General features: G+C 40.4%; 1 protein-coding gene across 2 annotated transcripts in view; it reads left to right on the top strand.

Moving 5' to 3' along the window:
* The window catches only part of LOC143038120 (dimethylglycine dehydrogenase, mitochondrial-like), a 105,032-nt gene that overhangs the window by 26,151 nt on the left and 58,550 nt on the right, over positions 1 to 20,331 (top strand). For both annotated transcript variants that reach the window (XM_076207115.1, XM_076207116.1), the window contains 3 exons: positions 14,207 to 14,288; positions 17,012 to 17,133; positions 17,570 to 17,677. In XM_076207115.1, the coding sequence (XP_076063230.1) occupies positions 14,207 to 14,288; positions 17,012 to 17,133; positions 17,570 to 17,677 (312 nt within the window). The remainder of the gene's footprint in view (positions 1 to 14,206; positions 14,289 to 17,011; positions 17,134 to 17,569; positions 17,678 to 20,331) is intronic.

The raw sequence follows: 20,331 nt of genomic DNA, 5'->3' as shown, positions 1-20,331 counted from the left end.
TGTACCGCATAGTCAAGGATGGGTCTAACTATCGCTAGATAGAGTTTAATAATTACCTCTGCACTTCTATTTGTTACCGTCCTAGCAATGAAGCCTAATGATCTGTTTGCTTTATTTCTGGCGCTAATGCACTGCTTCCTGGTTTTAAGGTCCGGACTCACCAGAACTCCCAAGTCCCTCTCGCACTCAGATTTTTCTAAAAACGTGTCATCTAAGTTGTATCTATTTTCGGGGTTGTGTAGCCCTACGTTTAACACGCTACACTTAGAGATATTGAAGTTCATTTGCCATTTCACCGACCATGTTAACAGTTTATTAAGATCATCCTGCAGAATCTGGGCGTCTTCTCCTGACCTAATTAGGCGTCCTATTTTAGTGTCGTCCGCAAACTTACTAACATCACTATTTAACCCATCGTCTAAGTCGTTTATATACATAATGAACAATAAAGGGAAAAACCGAGCCCTGGGGGACCCCGCTAGTAACATTGCCCCACCTAGATTTTATTCCATTTATGGTGACCCGCTGTTTTCTGTTACTAATCCAAGCTCTAATCCATTCTAACACTTTTCCTCCTATGCCATGGGCTTTGATTTTATTTAGTAGTCTCTGGTGTGGCACTTTGTCGAACGCTTTGCTAAAGTCAAGGTAAATAACATCGTAATTTTCATTGTTGTCTGCCGCCTTATATACCTTAGTGTAAAAGGATAGAAGATTAGTCACGCATGACTTACCTTTGGAGAAACCATGCTGTGAATCACGAATTAAATTATGCCCTTCAATGTGTTCTCCGAGTCTATTTACTATTATTGATTCAAGCATTTTTCCTATAACCGATGTCAAACTGATTGGCCTGTAGTTGCATATGGTCGATCTATCTCCCTTCTTAAAAACAGGAACAACGTTTGCCTGCCTCCAAGCAGTTGGAACAGAACCAGTGTCTACCGATTTATTGAATATTTCAGTTAACTGGTCGCAGATTTCAAATTTACACTCTTTAAGCATTCTTGGAAAAATTTCGTCCGGACCCGGAGATTTTGTAGCTTTAAGTCTGTCAATCTGCTTGATAACTTCTTCTTTACTAATGCTGATATTAGTTAGGCTATTTTCTTCATCCCCTCTGAAAATCGGATCGCAGTCAGGTACTTTATCTAACCTCTCATTAGTAAACACCGATAGAAAATAATTGTTAAACTCCTCACTCATTTTTTCTTCCGATTCTATCATGACATTTTCGTCGTTTTTAATTGGTCCTATTCTTTCTTTATTTTTTGTTCTATAGAGGTGAAAGAAACCCTTTGGGTTGGATTTTGCTTGACTGGCAACCTTGATTTCATAATTACGTTTCGCTGAACGTGTATTCCTTTTAACCAGCTTTGCCATTTCGTTATATCTTGATCTAAGGTGTGATTCCCCGTTTTTTATTTTTACGTAAAGTCCTCTTTTAATTCCGATCTCATGTTTCAATCTGTCCGTCATCCATTTGGGAGTATTACTATTTTTTCGTATTGACTTTAGGGGGATAAATGTGTTTTGTGCATTAATAATTAGATCTGCCAGATTGCTATACATCTCATCCAAAGTACTGACCTGATTTTTGGGCCGTCGCCCCGAATCGACCTGACCCAAGGCACGCGCATCACTCTCTTTGACCCAGACCTGACCTAAGGTAAGCGTATTTCTCTCTTTGACCCAGACCTGACCCAAGGTACGCGTATCCTCCTTGCCCCACTTCTGACTATCAGCCCCGCAACGAGAATCAAGAATGTTTGAAACGTCCGGATTGTTTTTCGTATTCAATTTCAAATAGGTTTTTATATTGTCAAAGTTTGCTTTCCTGAAGTCTGGTACTTGAACGTTATTTGTACTTTTTATTTTTTCCCAAATAATATTAAATCTTATTTCTTGATGATCGCTAAAGCCTAGACTATCGCCCACTATTATGCTGCTAATTTGGTGCTCATTATTTGTTAGAATTAAGTCCAGGGTATTTTGTCCCCTCGTAGGATCGGTAATCATTTGTTTTAGGAAATTATCCTGCACCACATCTAGGAATTGTTTCGCTTCATGATCTCCTATTAAAGTTTCCCAGTCAATGTTTCTATAGTTAAAATCTCCCATGATTACAACGTTTTTGTACTGGGACGCTCTGTGAATTTCATGAATTAGGGAATCAGTCTACTCAATGCTAAGGTTAGGAGGTCTATACAAGACGCCAATAATAACTTTCTTATTCTTTCCTATAATCTCTACCCAAATAGATTCCGTACAGTCCTCACACACACACACACACACACACACACACACACACACACACACACACACACACACACACACACACACACACACACACACACACACACACACACACACACACACACACACACACACACACACACACACAGTTGGTAGAGCGCTGAACTGGGAAGTAGAAGTGCTCCCAGTACCCAGTTCGAATCCTGCCCAGGGCCGAAATTATTTCGGTATCGCTGTGCCTCGGGTCGTTACTCTGACTCTCGTGGGCGGGGAGTTGTGTGTGTGTGTGTAAGGTCATAGTATTACCCATAGATCGGACCTACGAGCTCTGAGCTCTCTTCCAGGAGGGAAATAGCTGTGTGTGTGTGTGTGTGTGTGTGTGTGTGTGTGTGTGTGTGTGTGTGTGTGTGTGTCTGTGTATTTACCTAGTTGTATTTTACGGGAAGGGGAGCTATGCTCGTGGTGTCCCGTCTTCATATCTCGTTTTATCTAGACTGTTTTTAAATTCGTGTCTTATCTAACTTGTTCCAATCATCTATTACCCTGTGGGGAAAGCTGTTCTTTTTTAGGTCTCTTCTATAACTGTCTTTCTTGATTTTCTTTCCGTGTCCTCTTGTATCTCTACCATCCTTCCATTTGATTAGATCCTCTCTATCAATAGTTTCTATGCCTTTCACGATTCTATAAATAGTTATAAAGTCTCCTCTCTCTCTTCTTTGCTCTAGTATCTGTAGCTCAAGTTTTGCTAGTCTCTCTTCATATGATAGTTCTGATTGTTGGTGCCAGTTTCGTAATTGCTCTTTGTATTCTTTCAAGTTTTGTTATACATTTTTGTACTTTGTGACCACGTCGTCGCTGTATACTCCAATCTTGGTCTTATCAAAGTGATTAGTATTTTCTTCACCATTTCTTCGTCCAGGTATGTAAATGTCACTTTGATTGTTCTCATCAAATTATAAGTTTCTCAAAAAAATTTGTTTATATGCTTCTCAGGGGACATATTATTTATAATAATGACTCCCAGGTCCTTCTCATTTTCTACTTTTTTAATTTCTTCCTCTCCCAATGTATATGATCCCACTATTCTTTTTTTTTTCGCTTTTTCCAAATACCCTTATACTACACTTCTTAATATTGAATTCCATCTCCCAATTCCTACTCCATTCCCATACTTTATTGAGATCACTCTGTAGCGACTCACTATCTTCTAGAGTGTTCACTTCTTTCAACAATTTTGCATCGTCCGCAAAGAAGCTCATATAACTTTCAATTCCTTTATCCATATCATTAATATATATAGCAAACATTATTGGGGCCAGAACTGTTCCTTGTGGAACTCCACTAATCACTTCATCCCAATTAGAGTGTTTGTCTCTTATCACCACTCTCATTTTTCTTTCATGCAAGAAGTCTTCCATCCACTTCAGCAATTTGCCCTGTATTCCTCCTGCAGTTTCTAATTTCTCTAGCAACTTCTTATGTGGCACCTTATCAAAAGCTTTTTTTCAGGTCTAGAAATGCACAATCAGCCCACCCATATCTTTCTTATATTACATCTGTTAGCCTTGAATAGAAACACATTAAATTTGTGACGCATGATCGTCCTTGTCTAAATCCAAATTGCCCTGGATTTAGTACGTTTTTTTTTTTTTCAAATGCCTTACCCATCTAATTTTGATAATTCTTTCACAAATTTTAGTTATATTCTTTGTTTCCCCCTTTATATATTGGTACTATATTTGCTCTTTTCCAATTTTCTGGAACTTTTCCTTCTTTCAATGAACTGCTTATTAGATTATGTATTTTGTCTGTTAGTTCATTCCTGCATTCTCTCAAAATTCAGTTTGCCATTTCATCTGGTCCATGCGATTTTCTGACATCGAGATTACTCAAGTGATTCATTATTTCATTCCTTGTTACTTCTATCTTTTTCATAGGGGGGACTTTCTCCTCCCACTCGATATCTCTAGGTTGTATGTTCTCCCTCGTAAACACCGATTTAAAATGCTTGCTCATAATTTTTGCCATTTCTATTTCCTCTGTGTATTCAACTCCTTGTCATATTTTCTCTAAATCTTGTTTGTTTTTCAGTTGTTTACAAATCTATAAAATAGTTTTGGTTGATCTTTACATTTTTCTATGATATCTTTTTCGTATTTTCTCTTTTCTTCTCTGCACATGTACATATTCATTTATATAACTAGTATATATTTTCCATTTTTCAGGTCTTTTGCCTTTTTCCATTTTATTCAAGCTTTATCCCTTTTGTCTTTTAACTCCCTACATCTTTTGTTGTATAATTTTTTGTCAAAATATTCTATTTCTCTTCTACTGTTGTTTCCTCCTTGTGTATCCTTTCCCAGTCTACTTTTTGAAAGAATTATCTTATTTTATCAAAATTTGTTTTTCCATACATCAATCCTCCCTTTCTATATTGTTCGTTTTTTCCCATGTATTTTTCCTCATTTAGTTCCAGTTCAACCAATATGTGGTCACTTTTACTTATTGGCGTCTTTTATTCAATCTTGTCCATTATTTCGGGTTTTGATGTGATTATTAGGTCCAGTCTCGAGGGTTGTTCCTCATTTCTATACCTAGTATTCTCTTGTATCCATTACGTCATTGTATGTTCTATAATCATATCAAGTAGTACATTTCCCCATAGGTCGTCTCCACCCTTCACTGTCATCTCTTCCCAGCAGATTTCTTTACAATTAAGGTCACCCATTATAACTATTCTTCCTCCATCTTCCATTATCTTATTTAGTGTTATCCTTGTGTCTTCTAACATATTTTTGTGTTCTCTCTCTTCCCACGAGGCCGTTTTAGGAGGAACATAATTTACTACAAACTCCCTGCTCCTCCCATCCCTGTCCTCCACTTCCATCATAATAATCTCTACTCTATTCTTTCCATATGTGACATTCCTCACATTTATATCCTTCTTAGTCAGAAACACAACTCCACCCCCTTGTCTTACCTCTCTGTTTCTAATCCAATAATTATATGCATCATGCCCTACACTGCTGGGTGGTAGTGGATCTTTCAAATTTGTCTCTACAATTCCCATTATGTCCGGTTCTTTTTCCTTCAGGTAGTCATTCAGTTCGTTCAAGCCTGTTATTAAGCCATCTTAATTTTCTGCTACTTCCATCGTGTTTTCTGTTTCCTTTCCGTCTTTCTCTCCTGTGAACCATTTCCTCACTTTCATATCCACTACTCTCCAATAGAATTTCTCTTTTTCTGACTGTTCTTTTCTCGTTTTTTCCTTAGCTTCTAGTCTTTTTGTTTTCTCATCCTTTCTTTCCTCTTTGTTCATTTATCTTTTTATCCATATCTGTTTATACTGATCACTTTCTGCTAGTTTCCCTGTTTTTGATAAGATATTCTCTGCTGTCGTTTGTGACCTGAATTTAATCTTGATTGGCCTGGTCTTATCTGTATTGAATTTCCCTATTCTATACATTACTTCAATTTCTTTCCCTGCTTCTTGTTCCTCTTGAACTACTTCCAATATATTGTTTACCTTTTCCCTCTCCCCTTTTACTCTTGTGGTCTTATTTGGATTATGTTTCTCTTCTATCCCCAATATAATTATACATTTCTTTTTGCCCGCTAAGTCTCTTACTATATTCTCCTTCTCTCCCATCACTTTAATAACTGTGTCCTTTGTTCTTTCATTAACTGTGTCCTTTGTTCTTTCATCTGTCGTGTCACTATATCTTTAAATACAATTTTGTTGTTCTCTTGGACTTTTTTTTCCAACCCTGAAGTTCTTTTGCTATGCACTTTTTATTCTCGTTATTCTTCTTTAATTCGTCATTCTCATCTTTTACTTTTTTAACTGTCTTTTTAATTATTCTATTTCTTTAGTTAGGTTTTGGTTCTCCTTCTTTAGTTCTTCCAATTCATCAACTCTTTCCGTAATCCGTGTAAATTGGCTGAACCTAACCTCCCAATGTTTGGTCATTTTCTCTAATTTTTCCTCTAGACTCGGTAATCGGGGGAGGTTGGCATCTCCCCTCATTAAATCCATGGAAATTATTATCTCCACTTTATATTGTGCTGTTCTCATCTATATTTCTAAACTTACGAGTAATGCTTTTACTGATATTTTCGACTTCATCTGCATCGTCTGCAGCCCATTTGTTGACATTTCTTCTGACGTCCGGGGGAGCCCGTTCGTCTCCTTCCTCATTTTCTTCAATTTCCCTCAGTAATCCCTCCCTTTCTCCTTTTTCTTCACCTTCCCACTACACCACGAGCTTTCCCCTTCCCTACTAATACAACAGAGGTACTTCCTCGTCGTTGAGATCCACGAAAATTGCACTTCTTTTCTGGAGTTCCAATCTTCGCCGTGAATCCGACGTACGTGTATTTACCTAGTTGTATTTTATGGGAAGGGGAGCTATGCTCGTGATATCCCGTCTTCATATCTCATTTTATCTAAACTATTTTTAAATTCATGTATTGTTTTTGCACACACCACTTTCTCATCTAACTTGTTCCAACTGTCTATTACTCTGTGAGGAAAGCTGTTCTTTTTCAGATCTTTTCTATAGCTGTCTTTCTTGATTTTCTTTCCGTGCCCTCTTGTATTGTGTGTGTATTTACCTAGTTGTATTTTACGGGAAGGGGAGCTATGCTCGTGGTGTCCCGTCTTCGTATCTCATTTTATCTAAACTATTTAAGAATTCATGTATTGTTTTTGCACACACTACTTTCTCATCTAACTTGTTCCAACTGTCTGTTACTCTGTGAGGAAAGCTGTTCTTTTTCAGATCTCTTCTATAGCTGTCTTTCTTGATTTTCTTTCCGTGCCCTCTTGTATTGTGTGTGTATTTACCTAGTTGTATTTTATGGGAAGGGGAGCTATGCTCGTGGTGTCCCGTCTTCGTATCTCATTTTATCTAAACTATTTAAGAATTCATGTATTGTTTTTGCCCACACTACTTTCTCATCTAATTTGTTCCAACTGTCTACTACTCTGTGAGGAAAGCTGTTCTTTTTCAGATCTTTTCTATAGCTGTCTTTCTTGATTTTCTTTCCGCGCCCTCTTGTATTGTGTGTTTACCTAGTTGTATATTACGGGAAGGGGAGCTATGCTCGTGGTGTCCCGTCTTCGTATCTCATTTTATCTAAACTATTTAAGAATTCATGTATTGTTTTTGCACACACTACTTTCTCATCTAACTTGTTCCAACTGTCTATTACTCTGTGAGGAAAGCTGTTCTTTTTCAGATCTCTTCTATAGCTGTCTTTCTTGATTTTCTTTCCGCGCCCTCATGTATTGTGTGTGTGTCTGCATGAACACACGCGCATGCTACGAAAAAACACGATGGGTGTATTGATATTGGCTCCCCAAATCCCGAAAAATTTCAGCTCTGTGGCTTTATTTTCATTCGTTATTTCAATTGCCATTTCTCATACATTTCTTTGACAAATATGCAATTGTAGATAAAAAATACAACTGCAAATAAAATTTATTTGGTTGTATGAATCATCCGATTCGTGTGTGAGTTTATCAGTAAATGTTCCTATCTTGTGTTCTTACTGTATTTTACTGCAATCTTTACTAGTCCAATCCACCAGTGGCTCAGGCCCCGGATGGCTCAGGAGTATCGTCCTCACTTCACAGTGAAAGTAAGCTTACATGCTTTTTTGTGTTATCCTCGGCAATTGTTATTGTTATTTCGAACTATGTGTTCTTTTCATTTTTGCACTTCATGTATATTGATTCAATGCCAAATGAAATTATTATTATTATTATTATTATTTACCGTCTGGGGTATTGGCTGCTTGTTATTGTGGCAAAGTAGCATGCAGTTGATACTTTAGATCTATATGGGGCGCCCCTACAGACCAGAGCCACACATCATTTTGTCTATGATAGAGGAAAAATCTGTTCATAGAGAAATGATGACATTTTTATACTACGACTGTCCCTCCGTTATGCTGTCCCCCAACCCCTTGTTGCTGTCCTGTACCATTTCTCTGAGTATTCTTTTTCTGTGGTGGTGGAAAAGAATACTGCCACCAAGTATTCCCACTTGGATCGTAAGAGGCGAGAAGAAAGGGACGGGGATCAGGACTAGGCATCCTTCTTGTAGCCTCACAGGGGACATTCCTAAACAAAAAAGAGAAGGCATAAGAGGGTCTGGAAGTTTTCGGACCAGCACCCTAAGGTTTGGGTCTTTTAATGTGCGTGGATGTGGCACAGATGAGAGTAAAAGGGAAGAGATAGGTAGTATATTTGTGAAAAGAAAGATGGATGTGTTGGCTTTGAGTGAAACTAAGTTGAAAGGAAAGGGTGAGTGTAAGTTTGGGAGTGTAAGTGGGAGGTTATCAGGAGTGAAGAGAGGGCGAGGGAGGGAAGGGGTGGCTATTCTAGTAAGTGAAGAGATAGGTAAACGTGTAGTGGAGTGGAAGGAGGTTTCCTCAAGGATAATGTGGATGAAGGTGAAACTGGGAAAGGAGATGTGGGTCTTTGTAAGTGCATATGGGCCTGGCAGTGAGAAGAGTGTAGAAGAAAGGGAGGCCTTTTGGATAGATTTAAATGAGTGCATAGAGGATTTAGGAAGAAATGTAAATGTAATAGTACTGGGAGACCTTAATGCTAGGGTAGGAAATGGTCCAATCGATTGAGTGGTTGGGAAATGTGGAGTTCTAGGAAAGAATCGTAGTGGAGAGTTGATGGTGGAAATGTGTCTAGAGAGTTGATGATAGCAAATACAGTGTTTCGGAAGAAAGTCGAGCATAAGTACACATGGGAGAGGGTGGTGGAGGGAAGGGTGGTAGATAGAGCGCTAATGGATTATGTAGTGGTAAATAGGACTATGATAGGAAGAGTTAAGGATATATATGTGCTAAGGGGAGAGGTTGGGGGAATATCAGATCATTTTTTGGTGGAAGGTAAGTTGAGAGTGGAGGATAGATGGAGAAAGAGGAAAGGGACAAAAGGTAGGGAGGTTCTTAGAGTGAACTCTTTGAATGAAAAGGAAAAGGAGAAGGAGTACGAAAAGAAGCTGAAGGAGGAGTGGGAGGGAGTAAAGGATAGAGTGGAGCTAGGTGTGGAGGAGGAATGGGGATGGTTCAAGGAGGGAGTCATAAAGTGTGCAAGGATGGTGTGTGGAACAAGGACAGGGGGAAATAGAAGAAAGGGTAGTGAATGGTGGGATGAGGAAACAAAGAAGGTTGTAGAAGAGAAGAAGCGAGCTTTCACAGATTGGTTACAAAATAGGACGAGGGAGTCATATGAGAGGTACAAAGAAAAGAAAAGTGAAGTAAAGCAAAAGGTAAAGGAGGCAAAGAGGAGAGCAGATGTGAAATGGGGTTAGAGTATGACAGAAAATTTTGAAAGTAATAAAAAGATGTTTTGGAAAGAAATTAAGAGAGGAAGAGGAGGCGAATCAAGTAGAGAAGAAAAGGTAAAAGATGCAGATGGAGAGTTGATAATGGAAGAGAAGGCAGTAAGGGGAAGATGGGCAGAATATTTTAGGGAGTTGCTGAATGTGAAGGAGGATAGGGAGGGAAAGATAGCTGCAGTGGGAAATGCGAAGAAAATGAGAGTGATGAGTGAGGAGAATGGAGGAGAAATAAGGAAGGATGAGGTGAAGGCAGTTGTTAAGATGATGAAAGCAGGTAAGGCACCTGGTCTGGATGGATGCCATGAAGAATGTCTGAAAAAGGGAGGTACAGTGATGGTGGACTGGCTGGTGAGGTTATTTAATGTTTGGTGGAGAGATGGTAGAGTGCCGGAGGACTGGAGGAGTGCCTGTATAGTTCCTCTTTACAAGAGAAAAGGGGACAAGTGTGAATGTAGTAGTTTCAGAGGGATTAGCTTGTTAAGTGTAGTTGGGAAGGCTTATGGGAGGATCTTGATTGAGAGGATTAGGAGAGGAACAGAAGGAGTAATTGGTGAGGAACAGTGTGGATTTAGGACAGGTAGAGTTTGTGTAGATCAGATCTTTGTGGTAAGACAGATATGAGAGAAAGCTATAGGAAAGTGGAAGGATGTTTTTTGGGCTTTTATGGATCTGGAAAAGGCTTATGATAGGGTAGAGAGAAAGGCACTGTGGGAGGTTATGCAGATATACGGGATAGGAGGAAAGCTTCTGGGAGCTGTCAAGAGTTTTTATGAGAGTAGTAGAGCTTGTGTCAGGATTAGAAATGGAGAGAGTGAGTGGTTCGAGGTAAAGGTGGGACTTTGTCAAGGATGCGTTATGTCGCCCTGGCTGTTCAACTTATACATGGATGGGGTGGTGCAAGAGGTAAATGCAAGGGTAGTGGGCAAGGGATTGGAGATGGTTAAAGAAAATGGAGAAAAGTGGGAGGTGAGCCAGCTGTTGTTTGCGGACGACACTGCGCTTGTGGCAGGATCGGAGGAGGGATTGAGGAAGTTGGTGACAGAGTTTGGGAGAGTATGTGATAGAAGAAAGCTAAAGATAAATGTGGGTAAAAGTAAGGTGATGAGATGTACAAGGGGTGAAAGTGGCAGTAGACTGGAAGTGAGCATTAAGGGAGAGCGACTGGAGGAAGTGGATAGTTTTAGATACTTGGGTGCAAATGTGGCAGGAAAAGATGGAGTGAAGGTGGAGGTAGAATGTAGATTGAGAGAAGTGAGTAAATGCCTTGGTGGATTAAAGAGTGTAATGAGGAATAGACATTTGGGAATGGATGCTAAGAGGAGACTGTATGAAGGAGTGATTGTGCCAACAGCACTATATGGGGCAGAAACATGGAACATAAGAGAAGAAAAGAGAAGGAGTTTGAATGTGTTTGAGATGAGGTGTCTGAGAAGTATGATGGGTGTTACTAGGCTAGATAGAGTGAGAAATGAGGAGGTGAGGAGGAGAACAGGGGTGGAAAAGGAGCTGGGAGATAGGGTTGATGAAAGAATATTAGGATGGTTTGGACACATGGAAAGAATGAGTGAAGAAAGACTAGTAAAAGAGGTATGGAAGGCAGATGTGGAGGGAGTGAACATGAGGGGACATCCTAGGATGAGGTGGATGGATGGGGTGAAGGGGGGCTTTGGGGAAGAGGGGAATGTCTGTTGAGGAAGGACGGGAGAGGACAGAAGACAGGGGTGAATGGAGAATGGTTGTATATGGATGATGATGTGATTGCATGAGGTGGAATGGGTGGGGGGATGGGGGGTGAGGTAGTATGTGTGAGCAAAATTTGATGCAGCCCGAAGGGATTTCTCCCCGTCCTCTCCTTTTATGCATGGGGGGGGGATGGAGAGGGGGGGTCGCCGATTTAATGAAGCGGCCTTGCTGTGAATGTGCTGTGTCTTGCGACACTGCTTCTGACCCAGGGCAGTGGACAAGGTGCAGGGATGACCCGTCATCCAGGAGGTGCTCAGATAAGAGGGAGGGTGGAGGGGTGTGGAGTGTATTCAGGGATGGAATGGGTGGAAATGATTTTATGCCTTTCCCTTTTTGGCTACCTCCCTTGTAAGGGGGAAAAAGCCTTGGTATATGTATGTATTATTATTATTAATATTATTATTATTATTATCATTATTATTATTATTATTAATATTAATATTATTATTATTATTTGCATGAATAACCAGAATTCGAATTCCCGAGTGGGCTTTATACATAACCACGACGCATGTTTTGTTCCTTTTCCCAAAAGCTGGAATTTTACAGTGAGGAAAAGCTGGAATTTTACAGTGAGGAAAGTAGGAGTGACAGTTACTCAGCTTCTTCGTCCCTGTATTTTCTTGCTTAAAACAATAGGACTGAACATGACGTAGGTGTATGTGGATAGTCATCCAGGTGGGTTGAAATGCAGTCAGAAACTACACGTGGTTGCAGGCAGAGTCTAGACTACAACAGTTAGTCAGGTTTTGAACTGCGTTCAACTTGAAATAATTGCATATGCAGTCAACTGATTAAACGACATTCAGAATTTGGAATACTATATAATATTGAAATTGGATCTACTAGTTTGGGGTTTGTGCAATTTTCTGGTGAATGGCAGTTGACACCAACTACAACGACGTCGTAGTATCCAGCCTACCTTTCATTACATACCAGTTCAGGGATTAATCTGTAAACGCTGTGAGCTTCTGAAGAGCTATCTTATGGTTAACAACACACCTCCTCGTTCCCTGATCAAGGCCAGGATGGATGGCTCCTTTTGTCTCGGAAAGGTAAGTGGCTGTTACCTGACTTGCACCTTCGAGTCAGGCAGACCATGAGCCAAGGAGCTACCGCCTGGGTCGACCGCACGTTCTACGACTTTTTCTACAATGCCAAAGTGGTAGGTGGGTGTGCGCTCCCATAACACCTGGACCTGTTGGATTATAAACCCAACACTTAGTCTCCCTTTCGTTGGACCCTTTGGTGTGTGTGGGTGTGTGAAGAAGAACCTCTGTATTCATGTATATACCATCCATGCATAGTGCTTCTGGTTGGTGGTGGGCTTGCAATGTATCCTCCATCAAAACTACCAAGCCCGCTGTGCGAGTAGCTGGATTAATGCAAATAAAGTCCGAGTACGTCGACCCAGGCCCTGGGTAAACCTCCAGCAGGCTCTCTATACAGGGATGTGGAACATTCCTTCCTTCTCCAAACACAAATGACTACCTTTTTATTGGTGGAATTCAAGAGGCTTAGGATGGATATAGAGCTCTCTCGTTAGGTGAGGAGACTTGGCAGTGGTGAGATTAGTAATGGAGGTTACACCTTTTACTGGTCAGGCCATAGCAATGTGGCCACCTCAGGGTGGGGGGAGGGGGGCTTAGGCATAGCTAGTCGACTGCAGCTTGGAGGAAGCGTCTTAAGCTTCTTTCCTGTTCATTCAGGAGCTTCCTGTTCATCCACCCAAATGGCGGTTTTCAACACCAGCATAGGTATTGGGCACAGTAGTTGATTAATGTAATTTTAGACCAGGGGTTCTTAACCAGGGGTATGGGAACCAAATGCTGGTGGTAGGAGACTTGATCTCTGGTTACTGGTATGTATTTCATTTAATGTATCAATTTATACTTGGGTAGAATGTTAGATTATTAACATTATGATAAAATTATCAATGCTTATGATTTTATCTCTTGTTCTATTCCTAGCTATCCATATCTACAGTACAGTAAATTCAAGCTATTGACATATTTGAAAGTCATACTGGCAACTAGGAATGATAATGATTATTTTGAATGTTAAGTGAAGCGGGTATGGGACCATATTGGGCAATCTATTGGGGGTTTGTGGTCATCAAAAGGTTAGAACTACCTTGTCTTTGTCGATGATACTGTACTTCTTGGAGTCGTTAGAGGTCCTGGTTACAGTTCTAAAGTCACTGCACAGGGAGGTGAAACTGCTGGGTATTCAGGTTTCCTAGGTCCAGTTATTCAGGGGCTTACTGAATGATACAGTTCAGTCTGCCCATGCAAGTGGTAAAGCCATTGAGGTCTTGCAAAGCTTCACATACCTTAATAGTACAGTGCATAACAGTTGTGGGTGATGTCAGGAAGTCCTTCAAAGGAGTAGCATAATCCATGATGTTTTGGACTCATTCAACCTGAGAATTTGGAGTTGATACTTATACGGATTAAAATCAGAATCTTCAAGTTCTTTGAACTCCATCTCTTGCTGTACAGATGTAGGACATGGACAGTGAATGCAGTCGTGAAGAAGAGTCTTATACAGTATCGCTGGTATGACATAGCATCAAATCAGTGACTGTTACGAACATAATTTGTAAATGTTAACTCTGGATTTATGGGTATGTAGCACGCTCCTCTGATGTTGATAAGGGTGGCTCCTAAGAGAAGCCATGAAAACAAGCATCGGCGTGCGAGTAAAGTGACGCGCCCCCTATGTGTGCTCCCCATTAATGATGTTTCTATTTGTAATAACAGCAAAACCAAATGTAACACGGATTTCAGTGGATGCCCTATCACATAGTGCTATGAAGATTTTTTCTTTTATGTTTTCAGGTCTGTGCGCGATGAGGCCGAGACAGTTATCATCGGAGGAGGAATCATCGGTACAAGCCTTGCATATCATCTGACCAGAAAGGTAACTTCACACATGAAAGTGCACAAACACCCACACATACACAGCTGTGAAGAAATACAGGTTCCCATATAGATCCATAAATACTTGGAATAGCTTAGGAAGTGATATAGCCCTAGCTCAAACTATGCATGAATTCAAATCTAAATATGACCATTGGGAATCAAGGATATAGATTAAGTTGGAACCATGCATGAATTTGAGGCTAGGTGTGATAAATTATTAAAGAATAGGAGACAGAACCTATCAAGTGTTGCTTCTTTCCCTGTATACTACAATTAGGTACAGTAAGTACATACATCAAGATGGTGAGTAGTAATGAGCAGAGTTCAACAAGGTTCAGTGTTCGCACCAATAATGTTTTTTGTCTCTCAGTGACATGATTGAAAGTACTGTACAAGAAGCTATACTATCATGTTTGTTGATGTTACATCCTCCCACTAATAAAACACAATATTAATTGAAGGAGCGATCCTACCTCCAATCATTGGCACAAGATTGAGACTAAATGGAAGGGTAACAATTTACTGCATATCAAATGTGGACTAATGATACACAGTAACTTAATTATTGAGTAGGTATCTCAATTATATGACTTAAGGTGGATAACTAGGAGTGATGTTGAGGTATATATCAAACTAGAGTATAAGAAAATAAACATTACTATTTCAATTAACTCTTACTCACAACAACTAGCCTATACCTAACAGGACCACCAACACCCCTAGGGTCCACTTAATATACTTAACCTATCGATCACATGAGGATCGATTCAAGAGAGAGAGTGCAGACAGATGTCTGCTCTGAATGGAAGAGAGAGAGAGAGAGAGAGAGAGAGAGAGAGAGAGAGAGAGAGAGAGAGAGAGAGAGAGAGAGAGAGAGAGAGAGAGAGTGAGTATTCTATTTTTAATTGATTGCAAGTATATACATACATACACACATATACCAAAGGCTTTTCCCCCCTACATGGGGGGTAGCCAAAAAGAAAAGGCATAGAAACACCTCCCACCCATTCCATTTCCTATATATTCAACTCCCTATATATTCCACTCCCCTCCACCCTCCTCCCTCCCTCTTATCTTGGCACCTCCTGGATGATGGGTCATCCCTGCATCCTGTCCACTGCCCTGGGTCAGAAGCAGTGTCGCAAGACACAGCACATCCACAGCAAGGCCACTTCATAAATTTGGTGACCCCCCTTTCTCCTTCCCCCCATGCAGAAAAGGAGAAGACAGGGAGAAATCTCTTTGGGCTGCGTCAAATTTTTTCTCATACATACCGGGTATTTCCTCACCCCCCCATCCCCCACCCACTCCCCCTCATGCATCACAATATCATCTATACACAACCCCTCTCCATTCACCCCTATCTTCTGTCCTCTCCCATCCTTCCTCCACAGACATTCCTCTCTTTTGTAATGCTCCTTTCACCCCATCCATCCATCTCATCCTAGGATGCCCCCTCATATTCACTCCTTCCACCTCTGCCTTCCACACTTCTTTTACTAATCTTTCTTCACTCATTCTTTCCATGTGTCCAAACCAAGTATATACAAAAGAAAAAAAAAAAAAAAACTTGCGTGGGTTACAACCTGCTACCTCCTAAGAAGTCTAAAAGACTTTTACACAAAAATCATAATAGTAAGAGTATGTAGTATCAGCCATCTTTCTGTTGCTCTCCTGCCTCCCAGTCTGAGGTGTCTCTTGCAGTAGTCTATGCCGTCCAGGACACCAGGTAAGGATGACCAGTTGTTATTGCTGTTAGAAAAAAATCCTGGTGAGTGGATATACTTTGTAGTGTACAGGTCATATACTCAGACTCCAGTGTATAGTCATAAGATGAAAGAGAGGGAAAGAAAGAAAGTGTAGAGGAGATCATCTAGGCATTTAAGTCAGTATGGGTTGAGCACACCCAACAGCCTCCTGACTAGTCCCTCCGGTGAAGTGGTGGGACCCGCATGAAGAAATCCAGACGGTGGACAGGTAGCCGCATAGTGAACCAGCGTGTTGGCCCCCACTATGCCACAGTGTTGGCAGTTCTCATGATGTCCCGCCACTTCCCAGAAACACCAATACCCCAGCCAAAGGTGATGAAGAACTACTTCTTGTGCCCTGGAGAGGTGCATTCCTGGGGCAAGCTTCTCGTAGTATGATGTCCTCTGGTACCACAGGGCTGACGGCTTCCTGGGCGCCATCAGCTTGTGCTTCTCTAGTTCCCGTCAGGCATTTTGACATATATGACCAGCTATGATTCAAATTGACAAGCTGCAGGTTTATAGGCTACAACAAGTGATCGTTGGTGATTTGTTGCCACATGCTATGCATATATTGGACTATCGTTGGGCATAAGTTGTGAACACTGGCAACACGCTAGCCATTCATTAGTATAAGCTATCTAAGTTCTCAAAATATTCTATATAAGTTACTAGTACATTATGTATACATCCAAATCATTATAAATATGTTAAGTATACATTCAATATAAAAAAAAGAATAATTGAAAGTTCAGTATATGCCAGCAACTTTAGAATTTTTTTTATATGTTGGCGTACACTGGCTAAATCGTCAAGGTGTGACAGGGCCATAACCAGTAAAATGTGATAGAGGCAGAAAAACAGCTGGTGTCCTTAAGGTGTTCAGTGATGCTGTTTTCATTTCCATGCAATATTCCCTTCCATAATGTATCATATGGATAGCATAGTAAACATATATAATGTTCTCTTGCAGGGTCAGAAAGGAGTTATGTTACTTGAGAAATCAGAATTGACAGCAGGCTCTACTTGGCATGCTGCAGGACTTACTACCAACTACCATCCTGGGATTAATCTTAAACGTATCCACTACTACAGGTGAATTCAACATACTGTCTCTACCATAGATGTTCACTTTAGCTTAGACACTTTGATATTATGTTGTGTGATCAAGTCCTTTAAATGTGACCACTTTGCCCCTTTCTATACTCATTGCTGAATAACTACAAGTGTTGATTTTGAAATTCACAAATTATGTATTTAAGTTCATTTCATATTAATGATAATTTTTACAACAGTAGGTCATGTCCACTTCACTGGACTCTCCACTACAGTGGATTGTCTTTTCTAGATAGTATTTGATTAATAACCTACCATTTGACTGCTGACTACCTGTGTTGCTGTTATTTGCAAAACTATTACAATCAATGCCAGTTGTGGCTGTTCTCTAGATTGTTCAAGGAGTCCCGTTTCCCCAGTTGATAGTATCATGGAAGAAATGAGAGTGTAGTTATATGCCCTTCTGGTATTGCAGCTTAAATATGTATGCTACTATAGAGGAGGAGACAGGACAAGCTGTTGGGCTCCACCGCTGTGGCTCACTTCGTATTGCTAGCACTCCGACCCGTGTTGATGAAATGAAGTAAGTTTCTGAAAAGGCACCCAACAATTGGCTTTTGCTTGCACTTTTAACTCCCTTCTGCTGATCAGGTGGATATAGCATTTTATATAATTTTCCTCATGATTTACTTGTGTTATACCATATTCTTTATTGTATTCCTTTTATCTTGCAACTGTATAGAATGAAAATTACCATAAGACTGACACACTAAATCTGGCATGTTGTGTAGTGTGTAAAAGAGCTTATGTACATAAAAATCCCAATATAGTGCACCTGAAATGAAGAATGTATCCATCTATCTATACACCAAAAACTTCTTTCCCCTTATAAGGAAGACAGTCAGTGAAGGCATGCAAACACTCCCATCTATCTCACTTCCATCTGTCACTCATTTGTTTTCGTTTTGTCTAAGCTCCTCGTGGATAAAGGATCATCCCATTCTCCTGCCTACTGCCTGGGTCATAAGTAATACTGTGAGATACTACAGGGCCATCTTCATTTATATGCTGAACCTCCCTCCTTGTCCATTCATGCAAAAATATTCATGACAAGGAGAATCCCTTTGGGCTGTGCCAATTTATAGTCCATTTGCAACCATTCTCCACTCACACCTATCCTTTACTTTCTCCCTTGTCCAACAGACATTCCCCTTTTACACTAGGCCCCTTTCACCCCATCCATCCACCTCATCCTTTATTTTCCCCTTATATTCATTCCATCCCTCTTCGCCTGCCATACTGTTTTTTTTTGCTAATATTTCCTCGGTCATTCCTTCCGTGTACCCAAACCATCCCAATATTCTTTCTTCAGCCCTATCTGCCAACTCCTTTTCCACTCCTGCTCATTTCTCACTTTCTCCATCCTTGTAACATCTCTCATGTTTCTCAAACATTTTATCTCAAATACATTTAAACTACTTTTCTGCCTCCTTCCTTAAATTCTAAGTCTCCACTCCATACAATGCCATAGACATAATCACCCCTTCAAACAATACATTAATTCAAATCTAAATATGATAATTAGAAATCAAGGATATAGATTAAGTTGGAACTGTACATGAATTTGAGTCTAGGTGTGTTAGAAAATTAGAGAATAGGAGATGAGACCCAATAACTTTTGCTCCTTTCCTGTATACTACCATTAGGTAAATAGATGCATACATATACCAAGGGTTCCCTCACAAGGTAGGTAGCCAAAGTCAAAGGTATAAATCCATTCCCACCCATTTCATACCCATATACTCCACTCCCATTCACCACTCCTCCCTCCCTCTTTTCTTGATTCCTTCTGGATGACGGGTCATCCTTGTATCTCGCCCACTGCCCTGGGTCAGAAGCAATGCAGCAAGACACAGCGCATCCACAGCAAGGGCACTTCATTTAATCAGTGATCCCCCTCTCTGTCCCCTTATGCAGTGTCATGGTCAGTTGTGTTGTTTTTGACTTGTTGTATCAAATCTGGTCATGATTTGATCAGTTCTATCAATCCAACTACCAGCGTCCATTATGCCTTTTGTTGGGAGATTTTCTTATACTGGATATGAAATAAAGGCAAAATGAAAAATATAACTACTTTAATTATATAATGTAAAATATGTACAGAGTGAACTTACAAGATATGAGGGGTTTGAACGATGGTGCGAATGTGTTTGCACAGCACGCAACCCTCTTTTCATATGTGGGGTACACACAAGTGCCAATGGCAATTGCCATTTTGCTGTATCTATAGGTTTAGTCTATACTCCTATTTGCCTGGCTTCACAAAATCCTTTCACTTTATATTTGTGTGAAGAAGGTTTACAATTTATCATCTGCTATCTATCTGAATCTTGCGAAGAACTAAGCGTGATTTGTGATGGCACTACTTCCCTATGCCATCATTGTTGTTTTGATCCTTGACCTTTCACTGCAAATTGATCCATTTGTGTACTCCATCATACTCTGCAGCAACTTTCCTGTAACTGATCATTTATCATAAATTATCTAATATTATAATCTGTTGAGGAAGGACGGGAGAGAACAGAAGATAGGGGTGAATGGAGAGGGGCTGTGTATAGATGATGCGGTAATGCATGAGGGGGAGTGGGTGGGGGATGGGGGGTGAGGAAGTATGTATGAGAAAAAATTTGACACAGCCTGAAGGGATTTCTCCCTGTCTTCTCCTTTTCTGCATGGGGGGATGGAGAGGGGGGGGGTCGCTGAATTTATGCAGCCTTGCTGTGGATGTGCTGTGTTTTGTGACACTGCTCCTGACCTAGGGCAGTGGACAGGATGCAGGGATGACCCGTCATCCAGGAGGTGCCAAGATGAGAGGGAGGGAGGAGGGTGGAGGGGAGTTGAATATATAGGAAATGGAATGGGTGGGAGTGGTTTCTATGCCTTTTTCTTTTTGGCTATCCCCCATGTAGGGGGAAAAGCCTTTGGTATATGTATGTATTGTCTTTTTTTAAATTTCTCTTTATTATTACATAACTTTGATAGTCATTAGGTGTACCCAAACACTTGTCTTTTTTATAATCCTGTCTCTTTTTAGCAATACTTTTTTTCAGTTTCTTTGTCAATCCATTTTGGGCAAGCCTGATTTTGGGGGGGCATCTGTCCTTAAACAGGATGAATCATCTTAATAAGTGTATTTTGAAATATTTCCCACATCTGATCTACAGGGCTTTCACTTAA

This window comes from Oratosquilla oratoria, chromosome 23, assembly GCF_046742065.1.
Source record: "Oratosquilla oratoria isolate Oo_2021 chromosome 23, ASM4674206v1, whole genome shotgun sequence".
Lineage (NCBI taxonomy): Eukaryota > Metazoa > Arthropoda > Malacostraca > Stomatopoda > Squillidae > Oratosquilla > Oratosquilla oratoria.
The sequence above is the reverse complement of the archived record's forward strand: the minus strand, read 5'-3'. Positions and strand labels throughout refer to the sequence as shown.